The 17459-nt window shown below is 39.3% G+C and overlaps 1 protein-coding gene across 1 annotated transcript in view; it reads left to right on the top strand.

Annotated features, from left to right (window-relative positions):
• The first annotated feature begins 2079 nt into the window (after positions 1 to 2079).
• Positions 2080 to 17459, top strand: part of LOC311100292 (DENN domain-containing protein 1A-like) — a 243674-nt gene continuing 228294 nt past the window's right edge. Inside the window, exon 1 of the mRNA XM_084141154.1 lies at positions 2080 to 2231. Coding sequence (XP_083997280.1) covers positions 2215 to 2231 — 17 coding nt within the window. The 5' untranslated portion in view covers positions 2080 to 2214. The remainder of the gene's footprint in view (positions 2232 to 17459) is intronic.

The following is a 17459-nucleotide window of genomic DNA, read 5'->3' on the forward strand; positions in this document are numbered from 1 at the left end:
TTTTTATTTAACCTTTATTTAACTAGGCAAGTCAGTTAAGAACAAATTCTTATTTACAATGACGGCCTACACCGGCCAAACCTGGACGACGCTGGGCCAATTTATCTACTTGCCACAGTGGCTGGTGGACCACAAAGTACATTTCCCACCCTGACAGCTAGGTGGGTGAGACAACATATCTAAATCAGCAAGTACATTTTAATCTCGTCCAAAGAACCAAAAGGTTCTATATAGAACCCCAAATTACCATTTTTTCTGAGTCATAGTGGGAGGACCACACACCACGTCATCGTGTGACTCCAAGTTTACTTCGATATGATGGTCATTGTAGTTTATCAATATGCAAAATGTGCACATAAAGGCGTTTCCACCACCATTGTGCATGTATCTATGTATGCTGACGACGCAACCGTACAGTATATACGTAAGTACAGTATACACGTCAGCTACAACAGTAAAATAAATAACTGACACCCTTAACATAGAGCTCCAGTCAGTTTTAGAATGGGTAACTAGCAATAGGCTGTATCTATATATCTCAAAAACTAAAAGCATCGTTTTTTGGGACAAATCACTCACTCAACTTTAAACCTCATCTAGAGATATATTACTGAATAATGTGGTGATTGAGCAAGTTGAAGAGACTAAACTGCTGGGTGTAACCCTAAATAGCAAGCTGTCATGGTCAAAACACATAGACTCAATGGTTGCTAAAATGGGAATATGTCTGTGCATGATAAGGCTTTGCTCTGCTTTCTTGACATGTTAATCAACCAGGCAGGTCCTACAGGCCCTAGTTTTGTCACACCTGGATTACTGCCCAGTTGTGTGTGGTCATGTGCGGCAAAGAAGGACATTGGAAAATTGCAGTTGGTCCAGAACAGAACAGCACGTTTTGCACTTAGATGTACACGGAGAGCGAATGTCAGTGGTATGCATGTCAATCTCTCCTGGCTCAAGGTTGAGGAGAGGAGATTGACTGCATCATTATTGGTCATTGTGCTAGGTGTTGATGGGTTAAAGGTACCGAACTGTCTGTTCAAGCAGTGGCACACAGTTCGGAGACTCATCGGTACAACACAAGGCATGCAGCCAGAGGTCTATTCATAGTCCCCAGGTCCAAAACAGAGGCTGGGAAACGCACAGTATTAAATATATCCATGACTACATGGAACTCTCTGCCACCCCAGGTACTCAAGCTAGCAATAAAACCAGATTTCAAAAATCTGATAAAATAACACCTTAAGGCATGATAGGGACTGTGAAGAGAGACATTTTTTATATATTTTGTATTGTATTTTGCATTGTATTCTGTATTGTATTATGTAGTGTTATGTATATTCTGTATTTTATTTGTTGTGTTTTGTTTCCTGTTTGGACCCCAGGAGGAGTAGCAAATGGGGATCCCAATAAAATACTAAAATAGGCTAGTACATTTCTAGCATAATTAATTTTAAGACACAAAAAGATCCCACCATGTGGAACAAACAAATTATCTGTCAGCATTTATAAAATGGCAGGCTACCAAAACTTCCTGTTTCCATCACAGCTGTAGTTAATTTTTTTTTAACGTGTGACTTTAATCGTACAAAAAGGTTGGATGGAAACCTGGTTTATGTTATGAACCAACCATCACATTTTGTCCCATGAGTTAATGGACAGAGCATTTCGTGAATTTCGAGTTCATCATACTGAGAAAGACAGAATGTGTGAACAGAACAAAATTGGATAGTGCTTTTTAGTTAATTGGATCACCGTTTAATTATACTGTGGCAATTAAAACGGTCAGTGCTATTCGGATTTCTTGGGACGTCCCTAACCCTAATCTTAAACCCTACCCTTAGGCTAACCCTAACCTTAACCATTTTACATTTAAACTTCAATGGGGGGTAGGGACGTCCAAAGGATCCCGGATAGCACAGATCCAATTAAAACGTTCCTCTCGTCCGCATCATGCGACTCAAACGTAGCCGAAGATTAGTTTGTGGTACATGTAGTTGATAATGAGGCAGAGCGGTGTTGTTGAGGCTTACATGTTTTGCTCTTACGGAACTACAAGTCCCACGGTTCAATCTACGCTGGTAGCGTGATCAGCGCGTGGAAACCATGGCGATACCCAGGACTATCTGACAGGCTATAAGAAAAATAGCCCTCGAGAAACGGGTGAACGCCGCATATTAACGACACTAGACTTGGACACTGTGAGAATTAAAGATGGGGTCCCGTATCAAGTAAGAGTCATTTATTTGTTGCCTTTCCTTGCTTCCCAAATGCAAATAGGCTACATTGTTCGCAAGACTAGAGGGCGAGATAGGCAGTGCAAGGCCCGGACTTGTTGCGACAGACAGAATGACTTGTTTACCTTACCACCGCGTATTTATTGCAAAATAGTAATATTTACTAATCAATGAGAGTATGTCACACACTACTGTATGCAGAGAACACAGGTATGGATATACACACGTGACGTCTCTGTTATTTCAATAGCCTACGTCCTGCTGTCTAGCCCACGACTATGGATGGAAGAGCATGTAAACATTGGAGACAGACATGGTTGGTCTTGATTAGGTACCCAGTTTCACATCAGGCCAAACATTCTGTGGATGGAATGAGTGTAATGTATCGGAAAGTGTTATAAACATGCGTATTGATACAATGTTGCAAGTCTAGCCTTCCCACACAATTATGACAACGTTGCCAGCTACTATTGCTACATTGTATCGCTTGTTATGTTTCACTGAATTATACAACGGGTGGGTCTAATCCTGAATGCTGATTGGTTAAAACCGCATTCCATCCGGTGTCTATTCCACAAGTTACCACCAGCTAAATTTATGACGTTAAAATGCCTATTTACTCTGTTCCATCTAACAGCGCAATCCACTGTCTCATCAGCGCATACAAGCAATTTATAATCTTGATTTCCACTATAAAAAGCATCTAGACATTATCTCACATTTCTTTTAGACTAACATTTAGTTTTCAACAGCAGAGATTTGTATAAACATTGCTGTCATCTCTCCGACATTTGCAACATTGTTTCAATATTCAAATTCGATCTCCAGCTGTCCCATAGTAATGAATGTGTCTGGATGAGACAGACAGACAGGCAGCGTTTGTCAGTCAGTCGAAATCATTTTTTTTCTTTTTGGTTTTCTGTTAAAAGGTTAAGAAAAAATCAGAAAATTCCATGTCAATTTACAATGCAAAATAATGGTCCTATTAAGTATGTATGACCGCTAGGGCCGGCAATGAAGTTATATCTACCGCAACCCTTTACAGACATAGAAAGCAGCTACAGTAACATGTACAGTTGAAGTCGGAAGTTTACATACACTTAGGTTGGAGGCATTAAAAATCGTTTTTCAACCACTCCACAAACTATAGTTTTGGCAAGTAGGTTAGGATATCTACTTTGTGCATGACGCAAGTAATTTTTCCAACAATTGTTTACAGACAGATTATTTCACTTATAATTCAGTGTATCACAATTCCAGTGGGTCAGAAGTTTACAAACACTAAGTTGACTGTGCCTTTAAACAACTTGGAAAATTCCTCCATGGCTTTAGAAGCTTCTGATAGGCTAATTGACATCATTTGAGTCAATTGGAGGTGTACCTTTGGATGTATTTCAAGGGCTACCTTCAAACTCAGTGCCTCTTTGCTTGACAACATGGGAAAATCAAAAGAAATCAGCCAAAAAATTGTAGACCTCCACAAGTCTGGTTCATCCTTGGGAGCAATTTCCAAACGCCTGAAGGTACCACGTTCATCTGTACAAACATTAGTACGCAAGTATAAACACCATGGGACCACGCAGCCGCCATACCGCTCAGGAAGGAGACGCGTTCTGTCTCCTAGAGAAGAATGTACTTTGGTGCGAAAAGTGCAAGTAAATCCCAGAACAACAGCAAAGTACCTTGTGGAGATGCTGGAGGAAACAAGTACAAAAGTATGTATAGACACAGTAAAACAAGTCCTATATCGACAACCTGATTGGCCGCTCAGCAAGGAAGAAGCCACTGCTCCAAAACCGCTATAAAAAAGCCAGACTATGGTTTGCAACTGCACATGGGGACAAAGATCATACTTTTTGGAGAAATGTCCTCTGGTCTGATGAAGCAAAAATAGAACTGTTTGGCCATAATGACCATTGTTATGTTTGGAGGAAAAACGGGGCTCTTGCAAGCCGAAGAACACCATCCCAACCGTGAAGCACGGGGGTGCTTTGCTGCAGGAGGGACTGGTGCACTTCACAAAATAGATGGCATCACGAGGAAGGAAAATTATGTGGATATATTGAAGCAACATCTCAAGACATCAGTCAGGAAGTTAAAGCTTGGTCGCAAATGGGTCTTACAAATGGACAATGACCCCAAGCTTACTTCCAAAGTTGTGGAAAAATGGCTTAAGGACAACAAAGTCAAGGTATTGGAGTGGCCATCACAAAGCCCTGACCTCAATCCTATAGAACATTTGTGGGCAGAACTGAAAAAGCGTGTGCGAGCACAGAGGCCTACAAACCTGACTCAGTTACACCAGCTCTGTCAGGAGGAGTGGGCCAAAATTCACCTAACTTATTGTGGGAAGCTTGTGGAAGGCTACCCGAAACGTTTGACCCAAGTTAAACAATTTGAAGGCAATGCTACCAAATACTAATTGAGTGTGTGTAAACTTCTGACCCACTGGGAATGTGATGAAATAAATAAAAGCTGAAATAAATAATTCTCTCTACTATTATTCTGACATTTCACATTCTTAAAATAAAGTGGTGATCCTAACTGACCTAAGACAGGGAATTCTTACTAGGATTAAATGTCAGGAATTGTGAAAAATTGAGTTTAAATGTATTTGGGTAAGGTGTATGTAAACTTCCGACTTCAACTGTTGATAGCGACAATTGGTAACTGTTCAGACAATTAAAAAAAGTGACAGTAGAATTCTGCTCCAGCATAAAATATTCTGTATATACACGGCCGTGACTATAAACGAATAACATTTTCTTGGGAGATAATACGGTCGGCATTTGATAGTGAGATATTCAATCTCTCCCTTTGCCAGTCTGCTGTACCCACATGCTTTAAGATGGCCACCATTGTTCCTGTACCCAAGAAAGCAAAGGTAACTGAACTAAATGGCTATCGCCCTGTAGCACTCACCTCTGTCATCATGAAGTGCTTTGAGAGACTAGTCAAGGATCATATCACCTCTACCTTACTTGTCACCCTCGACCCACTTCAATTTGCTTACCGCCCCAATAGATCCACAGACGATGCAACCGCCATCACACTGCCCTATCCCATCTGGACAAGAGGAATACCTATGTAAGAATGCTGTTCATTGACTATAGCTCAGCATTCAACACCATAGTACCCTCCAAGCTCATCATTAAGCTCGAGGCCCTGGGTCTGAACCCCGCCCTGTGCAACTGGATCCTGGACTTCCTGACGGGCCGCCCCCAGGTGTTGAAGTTAGGAAACAACATCTCAACTTTGCTGATCCTCAACACTGGGGCCCCACAAGGGTGCGTGCTCAGCCCCCTCCTATACTCCCTGTTCACCCATGACTGCGTGGCCAAGCACGCCTCCAACTCAATCATCAAGTTTGCAGATGACACAACAGTAGTAGGCTTGATTACCAACAATGTCGAGACCGCCTACAGGGAGGAGGTGAGGGCTCTGGGAGTGTGGTGCCAGGAAAATAACCTCTCACTCAACATCAACAAAACAAAGAGATGATCGTGGACTTCAGGAAACAGCAGAGGGTGCACCCCCCTATCCACATCGACGGGACCGCAGTGGAGAAGGTAGAAAGCTTCAAGTTCCTTGGCGTACACATCACCGACAAACTGAAAATGTCCACCCACGCAGACAGTGTGGTGAAGAAGGCGCAACAGAGCCTCTTCAACCTCAGGAGGCTGAAGAAATTCGGCTTAGCACCTAAAACCCTTATAATTGTGCATCCTGTCGGGCTGTATCACCGCCTGGTATGGCAACTGCACCGCACACAACCGCAGGGCTCTCCAGAGGGTGGTGCGGTCTGCCGAACGCATTACTGGGGGCAAACTCCCCGCCCTCCAAGACACATACAACACCCAATGTCACAGGAAGGCCAAAAACATCATCAAGGACATCAACCACCTGAGCCACTGCCTGTTCACCCCACTATCATCCCGAAGGCGAGGTCAGTACAGGTGCATCAAAGCTCATATATATATATATATATATATATGAGATGAGTAGTGCAAGATATGTAAACATTATTAAAGTGACTAGTGTTCCATTTCTTAAAGTGGCCAGTGATTTCAATAGACAGCAGCAGCCTCTAATGTGCTAGTGATGGCTATTTAACAGTCTGATGGCCTTGAGATAGAAGCTGTTTTTCATTCTCTCGGTCCCAGCTTTGATGCACCTGTACTGACCTCGCCTTCGGGATGATAGCGGGGTGAACAGGCAGTGGCTCAGGTGGTTGATGTCCTTGATGATGTTTTTGGCCTTCCTGTGACATTGGGTGTTGTATGTGTCTTGGAGGGCGGGGAGTTTGCCCCCAGTAATGCGTTCGGCAGACTGCACCACCCTCTGGAGAGCCCTGCGGTTGTGTGCGGTGCAGTTGCCATACCAGGCGGTGATACAGCCTGGTATATATATATACTGCATTCTATTCTATAATATTCTACTGTATCTTAGTCCATGCCGCTCTGTCATTGCTTGTCCATGTATATATTCTTAAATCCCATTCCTTACTAGTTTTGTGTGTATTGTGTATATGTTGTGAAATTGTTAGATATTACTGCACTGTCGGAGCTAGAAGCACAAGCATTTCGCTACACCCGCTATAACATCTGCTAAACACGTGTATATGACAAATAAAATGTGATTTGATCTTTTCCCTAACAACAAACACTGCGGATTGATTTGCTGCTGTTGTTTTTTATGCCGTTTTTTATGGTATGGTAGCTAGATGTTTTATTTCTGCTAAATGTCTTGGTAAGTCACAGTATTTAACTCACTTTCAAGTACTTTTTTAGGAGAGATTGGTCTGTGCTGCCTGCGCGCAGCACCTCAAGATTATTTGATTGACAGTTCCAGTCGCCTAGTGATGGACGTTAGTCCTGCTTCAGAAGCCTCATTCCTTTATGGACATATCTCCAGAGAACGTTTCGTGTCAGCATTTAAAAATCCGTAGTGTAGCCTACCAACAACTACCCTAACAGACAGATAAACAGACATGCCGTAGCCGAGGCGCTTTCAAGGGGCCACATTCCATTATGTCTGAAAAGGGTAATCGATAAAGGCTAACCGGTAGCCTATTGTAATTTCATATTATGAGGCAAAAACGAAGAGTAGGCTACCCGGTGCTTGCAAGACTGGCCCGAAGATACAGTATATGTAATGGGGAATTGATAGACACTATACAAACGAGTCACACAATGCTGTTATGAAACAATGAATGTGCACAAATTGGCGGGAGAGAGACATGCATTGTGCGTCTTAGCCACACTCCCCTTCTTCTTGGACTGTGCCATCCCTGCGGCCTCCACAATGGATTAGTCTCGGCCTCCGCAATGGATTAGTTCACTGAGATGGGCGCGAATAAGACGGGTGTCTCATGTGCCATAAAAACAAAAAAAACTAAAATATATATATATATAGTATTTGCTACTGCGCGACAAAAAAGTAATGTTGGTCGACCATTAGCCTATCGACCAAACAATCAACCAGTCGACTAATTGGGGTCAGCCCTAGTATAATTACATTAAAAAAAGGTATAGCCTACAATCCACTGATGCAGACCTTTTGGAACATCTACATTTAAAAAAGTCTAATAAATCCATGTAATATAGCCTACACCATTTTAGACAGGTTTAAAGAAACGTGATATGAAGAAAATATAGTCTATTTCAGAAGAACAGAATAGCATGTACATATTACTTCATATTACTTAAACTACCTCAACTAGCCGGTGCCCCCGCACATTGACTCTGCACCGGTACCCCCCTGTATATATAGCCTCCCTACTGTTATTTTATTTTACTTCTGCTCTTTTTTTCTCAACACTTTTTTGTTGTTTTATTTTACTTTTTTATAAAGAATAAATGCACTGTTGGTTAAGGGCTGTAAGTAAGCATTTCACTGTAATGTCTGCACCTGTTGTATTCGGCGCATGTGACCAATAGAATTTGATTTGATTTGATACTCTGATTTGTTCTTATGTTAGGTCCTGATCTGGCTATGCCATATGGCTGTGGGCTACACTTGTTCATTTAGCAGACAAGATTTGCTTAGAATTCCGTGGCATTATTTTATAGTATGAAGAATACAATTGAACAACCCTCAATAAAATAGAAAGCGCATGTGGCTATTCTGTGTTGAGCAGTTAACAAAGAAACAGGTACTCCTATATGCTTAATTTGGAGTTATTTATGTAACTTTAGTTGTGATACAAACGTTGGGCTATATGTTTAGACTTTTAATACATTCTAAGGCTGCATGATGTGGCATGAGCTCTGCTTTGTTTTTTGTGCAGGCTGTACACACTTCATCAGTCTCTCATTCACAATTTGACAAGCACTTGATAATGCCTCGAATTTCCCGGTAGCATTCCCTTTCTGTGGCTGTAATGCCCCCTAATACAATCCATGCCTTTTGCGGCCAGTGGCCATTGTGCCCTTGGGCTGAATATAATAATTATAATTCCCTTCTCCCTGCGTGCTGCGTGCTCCAAAGCACCTCTCACTCACATGGCTCTCCGTCACGTAATCGGGTCTTTCTCACAGGCTACAAGTGAAGACAGACACATTGCGCGTCCTTATCCAATTCTGAGGCGCATATTGAAGATATTGGAAGAACTGTCCACATTTACTTTTCGTCAGCCAACAAGATGAGTAGGCCTAACGAACAGCAAAAGCACTAGCCTATGTCAATCTACTATCCACCATTGTACAAAAATGGACCTATTCTCTTCGAGAAATAAATATTCCAAACGTAGCCTGGGACAGTTGTGGGATGCGATAGATCCCAAATAAATACAACCGATAGCATCAAAAAAACTTTTTTATGCAATGAGGCTGACGCAACAGATCAGAACGTTTAGCTTAAAATGTTGATAAACTGTTAGGCTATTTCTTCACATTATATGCGCAGCAATGCTCACATGGCAGTAGGCTATAAGTGTGAATGTTCCATTAGTGGGAAAACACCATTATCAAAAGTGACCGCAAATGCGATTATGCATGTAATGCTTTTATTATAAAGGTTCATTTCTATGGTGAATATTATCTTCACCAAACTTAAAACACACGCACTGCGTATGTATGCCAGTTAGGCTCTACACCCGTTGTAAAGCGTATTAATGTGCTTAATTTTAAGAAGTTATTTGGCCCATTTAGTTGTGATACAAACCTTATCAAAACATATAGGCCTATGGGCTACGCTACATGAGGTGTGCGACTATGATTTGAAAATGTCGCCCAAAAAAAGGCATGCATTGTTTCTTGCCTTATGGTGGGCATCATTCACAAGTGATAGGCTAATATTGTTACCAGACTTTTCTTGATTTAATCTTCTCTTTACATATGCTAAATAATATACAGTACCAGTCAAAAGTTTGGACACACCTACTCATTCCAGGGTTTTTCTTTATTTTTACTATTTTCTACATTGTATAATAATAGTGAAGACATCAAAACTATGAAATAACACATATGGAATCAAAATATATTTTCTATTTGAGATTCTTCAAAGTAGCCACCCTTTGCCTTGATGACAGCTTTGCACACTCTTGGCATTCTCTCAACCAGCTTCATGAGGTAGTCACGTGGAATGCATTTCAATTAACAGGTGTGCCTTGATAAAAGTTAATTTGTGGAATTTCTTTATTTCTTAATGCGTTTGAGCCAGTCAGTTGTGTTGTGTTGTGACAAGGTAGGGTTGGTATACAGAAGATAGCCCTATTTGGTAAAAGACCAGGTCCATATTATGGCAAGACCAGCTCAAATAAGCAAAGAGAAATGACAGTCCATCATTACTTTAAGACATGAAGGTCAGTCAATCCAGAACATTTCCAGAACTTTCAAAGTTTCTTCAAGTGCAGTCGCAAAAACCATCAAGCGGTATGATGAAACTGGCTCTCATGAGGACCGCCACAGTAAAGGAAGATCCAGAGTTACCTCTGCTGCAGAGGATAAGCAGCACAAATAAGTCCTTCACAGAGTTCAAGTAACAGACACATCTCACAAATCAACTGTTCAGAGGACACTGCGTGAATCAGGCCTTCATGGTCGAATTGCTGCAAAGAAACCACTACTAAAGGACACCAATACAAAGAAGAGACTTGCTTGGGCCAAGAAACACGAGCAATGGACATTAGACTGGTGGAAATCTGTCCTTTGGTCTGATGAGTCCAAATTTGAGATTTTGGGTTCCAACCGCCGTGTCTTTGTGAGACGCAAAGTAGGTGAACAGATGATCTCCACGTGTGGTTCCCACCTTGAAGCATGGAGGAGGAGGTATGATGGTGTGGGGGTGCTTTGCTGGTGACACTGTCTGTGAATTATTTAGAATTCAAGGCACACTTAACCAGCATGGCTACCACAGCATTCTCCAGCAAAACGCCATCCCATCTGGTTTGGTCTTAGTGGGAATATCATTTGTTTTTCAACAGGACAATGACCCAACACACCTCGAGGCTGTGTAAGCGCTATTTTACCAAGAAGGAGAGTGATGGAGTGCTGCATCAGATGACCTGACCTCCACAATCCCTCGACCTCAACCCAATTGAGATGGTTTGGGATGAGTCGGACGGCAGAGTGAAGGAAAAGCAGCCAACAAGTGCTCATCATATGTGGGAACTCCTTCAAGACTGTTGAAAAGCTGTCATAAAGGCAAAGTGTGGCTATTTGATGAATCTCAAATATGAAATATATTTTGTTTTGTTTAACACTTTTTTATCTACATGATTCCATATGTGTTATTTCATAGTTTTGATGTCTTCACTATTGTTCTACAAAATGTAGAAAATAGTAAAAAATAAAGAAAAACCCTTGAATGACTAGGTGTGTCCAAACTTTTGACTGGTATTGTATGTGTGAAATTTGTTTTGATTTAGAATGGACCATTATCATGCACCTGTTTCGAAAAAAGAAAAGAAAAAAAAAATGTAATCTATACACTTAAATAGCGAATGGAGGACTTTTTTCCCATGGTTCATTTTCAAGCCAGCCAGGTAGGCTATATTCCTGTTGTAAATCGAAGCAATGTGCTTAATAAAAAAAAAGAGAAATAAATATAGTAGGCCTAGCCTATAGAAAGTGAGGCCATCACTCTTTTTTCTCACGCAATTGCATAGCCTATAGAAATGTTGTGCAACATGAGCTCATAGGCTCTCATGAAGTGTTTGATTAGACTTTCGATAACATTTGCATTCATGTCAGAGTGATTAGAGGGACAATGGAGTGCTGAGTACCAGGCAGTTAGCAAGTTTGGTAGGCTACTAATGACCATCAGCAGCATCAGAGCTTGGAGAAGCCTAATTACTGTGACTAAACACTCACGTGGAATTTGACTGCCTTCATGATTCATGACCGCTGGTGTGGTGGTGATATGGTCACCGTAATTGCACTATTCACGACCCTATGTGGGTTCGCCTGATTTGAAAATGGGGTCGCGAGAGAACCTCTGAAATAAAATCGCACATGGTTCATAGTTATGTCAGTAACCTCTGGTAGCCACTAGATGCAGTTTCTGTTTTCTTCCTACAAATGTGGCTCTATCTCTTGAACTGTTTAAGCTACAAAATATTATCACTGAAAGATGAGACTCAGGAACATGTATGTGTTTCCCTCTACAATGCCCACAAACCGCACAGGACTCATTAGAACAGAGTGATGTTCTTTTCTACACAGGAGATCATACAAAATGACTGCCTGGGGATCTTCTTAACTTCCCAATACCTTTCTGATGCATTTCAGTCACTTCAAACCATTCTTTCTTCAGATTGGAATACTGTCAAAACATGTCAGACAGATTTGAAATTGACTGTCATAGTCCAATTTTTTATTTTTTTAACTTTGGTCGTTGATTGCATCACATTTTTCACATGGTGTGGTCACAAGTGTTTAAAAAAAATCAAAATGGGGTCGTGGGCCAAAAAAGTTTGGGAACCCCTGGACTAGGGCGTCTCTTCTCTATCAGTTAAAGCAGCAGACTCAAACTAACATTGAAAAACAACCGAGCTTGTGAACAAAACTATGTAAATAGCCAAGAAACACAAGGATAAAGTCTCACTTTGTAGACCTTCGAGAAATTACACCAACTTTTATGCCTCCCAAAATGAATGTATCAGCACTTCACTCAGAGCGCAAAGCTCTCCTGCCAGGCAGTGTTGCAGCGTGAGGTGGGATATAGGATTCATATTTCTTTGTGCGATTAACAGTATGAAACAAAGCAGCAGAAATACTTTGAAAACTGGTACTGCAGCAATTTTCTACTATAAATCGCAACTATCACATGTGCTCATACTTGACTTGTAACTATTTTTATTCACAATTGTAATGCTCGCACTGTAGAGCCCTGCTAGTTGACCACCCGCCAACTTGGCTGGTGAAATAGACATTCTTACCCGCCAATACTTAAACTACCCGCATTTGGCGGGTGTTAATTTTATGCCCTGATAAGGAAGGTGTTCCTAATGTTTGGTAAACTCAGTGTATATCGATAACTGTGCACATTTTCCAAAATTTTTGCCCAAATTATTCATTTACAAAGTATACAGGACGGGACTCTTAAAATCCGTGACCTGGTAGAGCTTAGTTATTCTTGCCTGCTTCACAACGATTATTATTATTATTATTATTATATATATATTTTTGTCCTTTTTTTCGGGGGGAATGGATCAGCTTAATTTTGCAGATTGTATCTTCTATCAATGTAATTGTCTGCATCACTTCCAATCCCCATGTTTTTTAATTTTTTTATATATATACTCCCCTTTATTACTTTTCAACCCCACCATCCTTTCCCTACTTGGAGTAAATTAGTGAACAACAATGCCCAGGCCTCTACTTCCGGTCTATACTTACTATCTACACCTTATGGACAGAGTTAATTTTACAATAATTCTATTATTTTTATATATATATATATATATATATTTTTTGCTCCTGAACTTTCTTCTACTCTCAACCTCTCCGATCATTTTCATGATGTCCATCCGGTTTGCTTCTAAATGCCATATCTTTCTAACTGTGCTCCTTCCCAAAAGCTCCCAACATACAACCTATATACTTATTATGGACACAGTATGCTTACATTATTAGCTATCTTTGTTATTATTTGTTGTTATTTGTTATTAGTCCCATCCTTCAACTCTATTCAATACCTCCCATCTATCTCTTAACACCATCCAGATAGGATTTCTATTTGCCATATATATTTCAACCGTACTGTGATGTTTTACAAAAATTCTGAACCTTTCTATTCTCATTGCTTCTACAGATTGTGAATTAAAAATAAACATTTTTGCTAAAAGTATTATTATATTATTGATTGATTGACTATGACTTTTCAGATCACCCAGTAATGCTATCTGCAAGGTTAGTTCCAGGTAAATATTGCAATCCTTTAGCCATTCCTGGACCTGTGTCCAAAAACAAGCTACAAATGGACAGAACCAAAACAAATGATCTAATGGTTCTGTCTCTTCACAGCAAAACCTGCAGAGCTGGGAAGATTGTATCCCCCATATAAATAACATTCTATTGGTAGCAAGAATTTTATATAATAATTTAAATTGAAAGATTCTAATTTTTGAATCCGGTGTCGTTTTGCGTGTCAGTTCATAAACACTATGCCATGGGATCGGTACGTCAAAGATCTCTTCCCAACTATTTTGCAATCTATATGGGACGGCTGTCAATCCTTTGGTCCTTAAGTGAAACTGATATACTTTTTTATTTATCACAGTTTTCCTTAACCAATTATGTTCTTTAATGCAAGGCCGACAGACAAGTTCCTTACTTTCTCCCCCTTCCACTTTCCTCTTCCACTTTTGCGGTAAGGCTGCAATTATTTGGTTGTAATTTGGGGTAGAGCAGACATTTCCATATGTTTTTGTTAGCTGCATGTGTGACATAACTCCACCAGTCCTACCGATTATATCATTTACGAAGATTATACCTTTTTTAAACATTCTGTCAAAAAATAAAGGTTTTTTGTCAATTAGTATATTTGAATTTAACCACAATATTTGTTGCATTATTTGTTCTGTCGTTTCTGGAGGATTAAATTGAAATTGCAACCAACTTTCTATGGCTTGTTTTAGAAATAGTGACATTTGGGAGATTATTTCCTTTTCAAATAACTGAAAGTGAGAGGTTGTAATCTGAATAAAGGGAAAAAGGCCTTTCTTGAACATTGGGTGAGACAATCTTACTAATTTGCTTGAGAACCAGTTCGGATTTAAGTATAACTTTTGTATGACTGAAGCTTTTAGTGATAGGTCTAATGCTTTAATATTTAATAATTTCTGTCCTCCGAATTCATATTCATTATATAAATATGCTATTTTAATTTTGTCTGGCTTGCCGTTCCAAATAAAATTGAATATTTTTTTCTCATATAATTTAAAAAACTGTTCGCTAGGCGTAGGCAAGACCATAAGCAAATAGGTAAACTGGGATAATACAAAAGAGTTAATCAGGGTGATTTTTCCACAAATTGACAGGTATTTTCCTTTCCATGGTAGTAAGATCTTATCTATTTTTGCTAACTTTCTATTAAAATTTATTGAAGTGAGATCATTTATTTCCTTTGGGATATGTATTCCGAGTATATCCACATCACCATCAGACCATTTTATTGGTAAACTACATGGTAATGTAAAAATTGTATTTTTTAGTGATCCAATACGTAATATAGTACATTTGTCATAATTTGGTTGTAATCCAGAGAGGTTAGAAAATGTATCTAGATCCTCTATGAGGCTGTGGAGGGATTCTAGTTGTGGATTTAAAAGAAAACATGAATCATCAGCGTACAATGACACATTTGTTTTTAAGCCCTGTATTTCTAATCCTCTGATATTATTATTGGATCTGATTTTAATAGCTAACATCTCGATGGCCACAATAAATAGATATGCCGATAGTGGACATCCTTGTTTCACTCCTCTTGACAGTTTAAAACTTTCATGAGAAATAGCCATTATTTACTATTTTACACCTAGGGTTACTATACATGATTTTGACCCATTTTATAAGAGATTCTCCAAAATTGAAATGCTCCAGGCATTTATATATAAACCCCAGTCGAACTTTATCAAATGCCTTTTCGAAGTCTGCTATGAATAGCAGGCCTGGTTTCCCATATTTTCCATAGTGTTCTATTGTTTCCAATACTTGCCTTATATTATCTCCAATGTATCTTCCATGTAAAAAACCTGTCTGATTAGAATGAATAATATCCGACAATACCTTTTTAATTCTATGCGCTATACATTTTGCTAGGATTTTTGCATCACAACACTGAAGTGTAAGGGGCCTCCAATTTTGTAAATGGACTGGATCTTTATATTTTCCACTTGTATCCTGTTTCAGTAATAATGAGATCATACCTTCTTCTTGAGTGTCAGATAATCTACCATTTACATAGGAGTGGTTAAAACATGCTAATAACGGTCCGCTTAGTATATCAAAAAAGGTTTGGTATACCTCGACTGGTATGCCATCCAACCCTAGAGTTTTCCCGGACTTAAAGTCTTTAATTGCATCCAGAAGTTCCTCCTCTGTAATTTCACCTTCACATGAGTCTTTCTGTGTGGCTGTTAATTTGACATTATCAATAGAAAAAAAATCTCTACAATTAGCTTCAGTTAGAGGAGATGGAGGCGACTGAAAAGAAAACATATGCTTAAAGTACTTTGTTTCTTCCTTCAAAATATCATTTGGTGAATTATGGGTGACTCCGTCAATTGTAACCAGTTTCATTAAGTTCTTTTTGGTAGCATTCCTATGTTGAAGGTTAAAAAAGAATTTTGTGAATTTTTTCCCATATTCCATCCAGTTTGCTTTATTTTTATAATATATTACACTTGATCTTTCTTGAATAAGTTTCTCCATTTCTTTTTGTTTTTCCTCTAATTTATTCTGAGCCTCTATGTTAGTTTTTATTGCCATCTATCTGTTCTGTTAGATTTTCTATTTCCTTTCTTAGTATAAACTCTTTTTACCTAAATTGCTTTTGTTTTCGAGATGAGTACTGAATTGCATGGCCTTTAAAGGCACATTTAAAGGTGTCCCATACAATAAGGGGATTCGCTGTACCTATGTTATGTTGGAAAAAGTCAGTTATAAATTCCTTTGTTCTAATTATGAATAAATTATCATCCAATAGGCTTTGATTAAATTGCCAATATCCTCGCCCACGTGGAAATTCAGTAAGAGTAATGTATATGCCTATTATATGATGGTCCGACCGCATTCTGTCCCCTATCAACACTTTTTTTACTTTTGGTGCCAACGAGAATGAGATAAGAAAGAAGTCAAGACGACTAGCTTGATTCAGTCTCCGCCATGTATATCTCACTAGATCAGTATATTTAAGCCTCCATATGTCTACTAGTTCTAATGTATCCATGACATTCACAATTTCCTTAAGAGCATGTGGGTGATTGTTTGTGGTGTGATTTCCTTTACGGTCCATTGAGCTATTTAAAACAGTATTATAATCCCCCACCATAATAATATTGTCTTGAGTTGCTTGCAGGCTTGATAATTTATTATATATATTGTCAAAGAATTATGGATCATCATTATTTGGTCCGTAAAGGTTAATGAGCCATATCTGTTTATGGTCCAATAACATATTTAAAATAATCCATCTACCTTGCGTATCTATTTGGACAATTTTCACATTCGGATCGAAATTACTATTAATTAATATCATCACCCCTTTTGAATTTCTTTGCCCATGGGAGAAGTAAATCCCCCCCCCCCCCCCATTCTTTTTTCCACGCTACTTCATCTCGAATTGTTGAATGAGTTTCCTGTATACAATAGATATTATATTCCTTCTCTTTGAGCCATGTAAATATTGTTCTTCTTTTGTTATTATCAGCTAAGCCATTACAATTATAACTGGCTATACTTATTTCACCATACACCATAATGAGATACACGTTTCAAGTCTATTTATCATTATATATGTTTGTAAATTTACCAATAAAAAATAGCGTAATGATTGAGTGTCCATATAGCTGTACCATGATATTTGCATTGCTACGGAGTAACCCTTCAATTGTTCTCCACTAATTCCCCCGCTAAAGCCCCTCCCCATCCCAAGTTGAGCCGTCATCCCAGTGATCAGCATCCCACCCACGTCCCTCCGTATCCCTAAGGCCCCGAGAGGCCAATAATTCACAACGATTATTTGTAACATTAGCTTATTTCCTTTTTCGTAATTGTT

The sequence above is a fragment of the Coregonus lavaretus genome (genome assembly GCF_964263955.1).
Source record: "Coregonus lavaretus genome assembly, chromosome: 24".
NCBI classification, from domain to species: Eukaryota; Metazoa; Chordata; class Actinopteri; order Salmoniformes; family Salmonidae; genus Coregonus; species Coregonus lavaretus.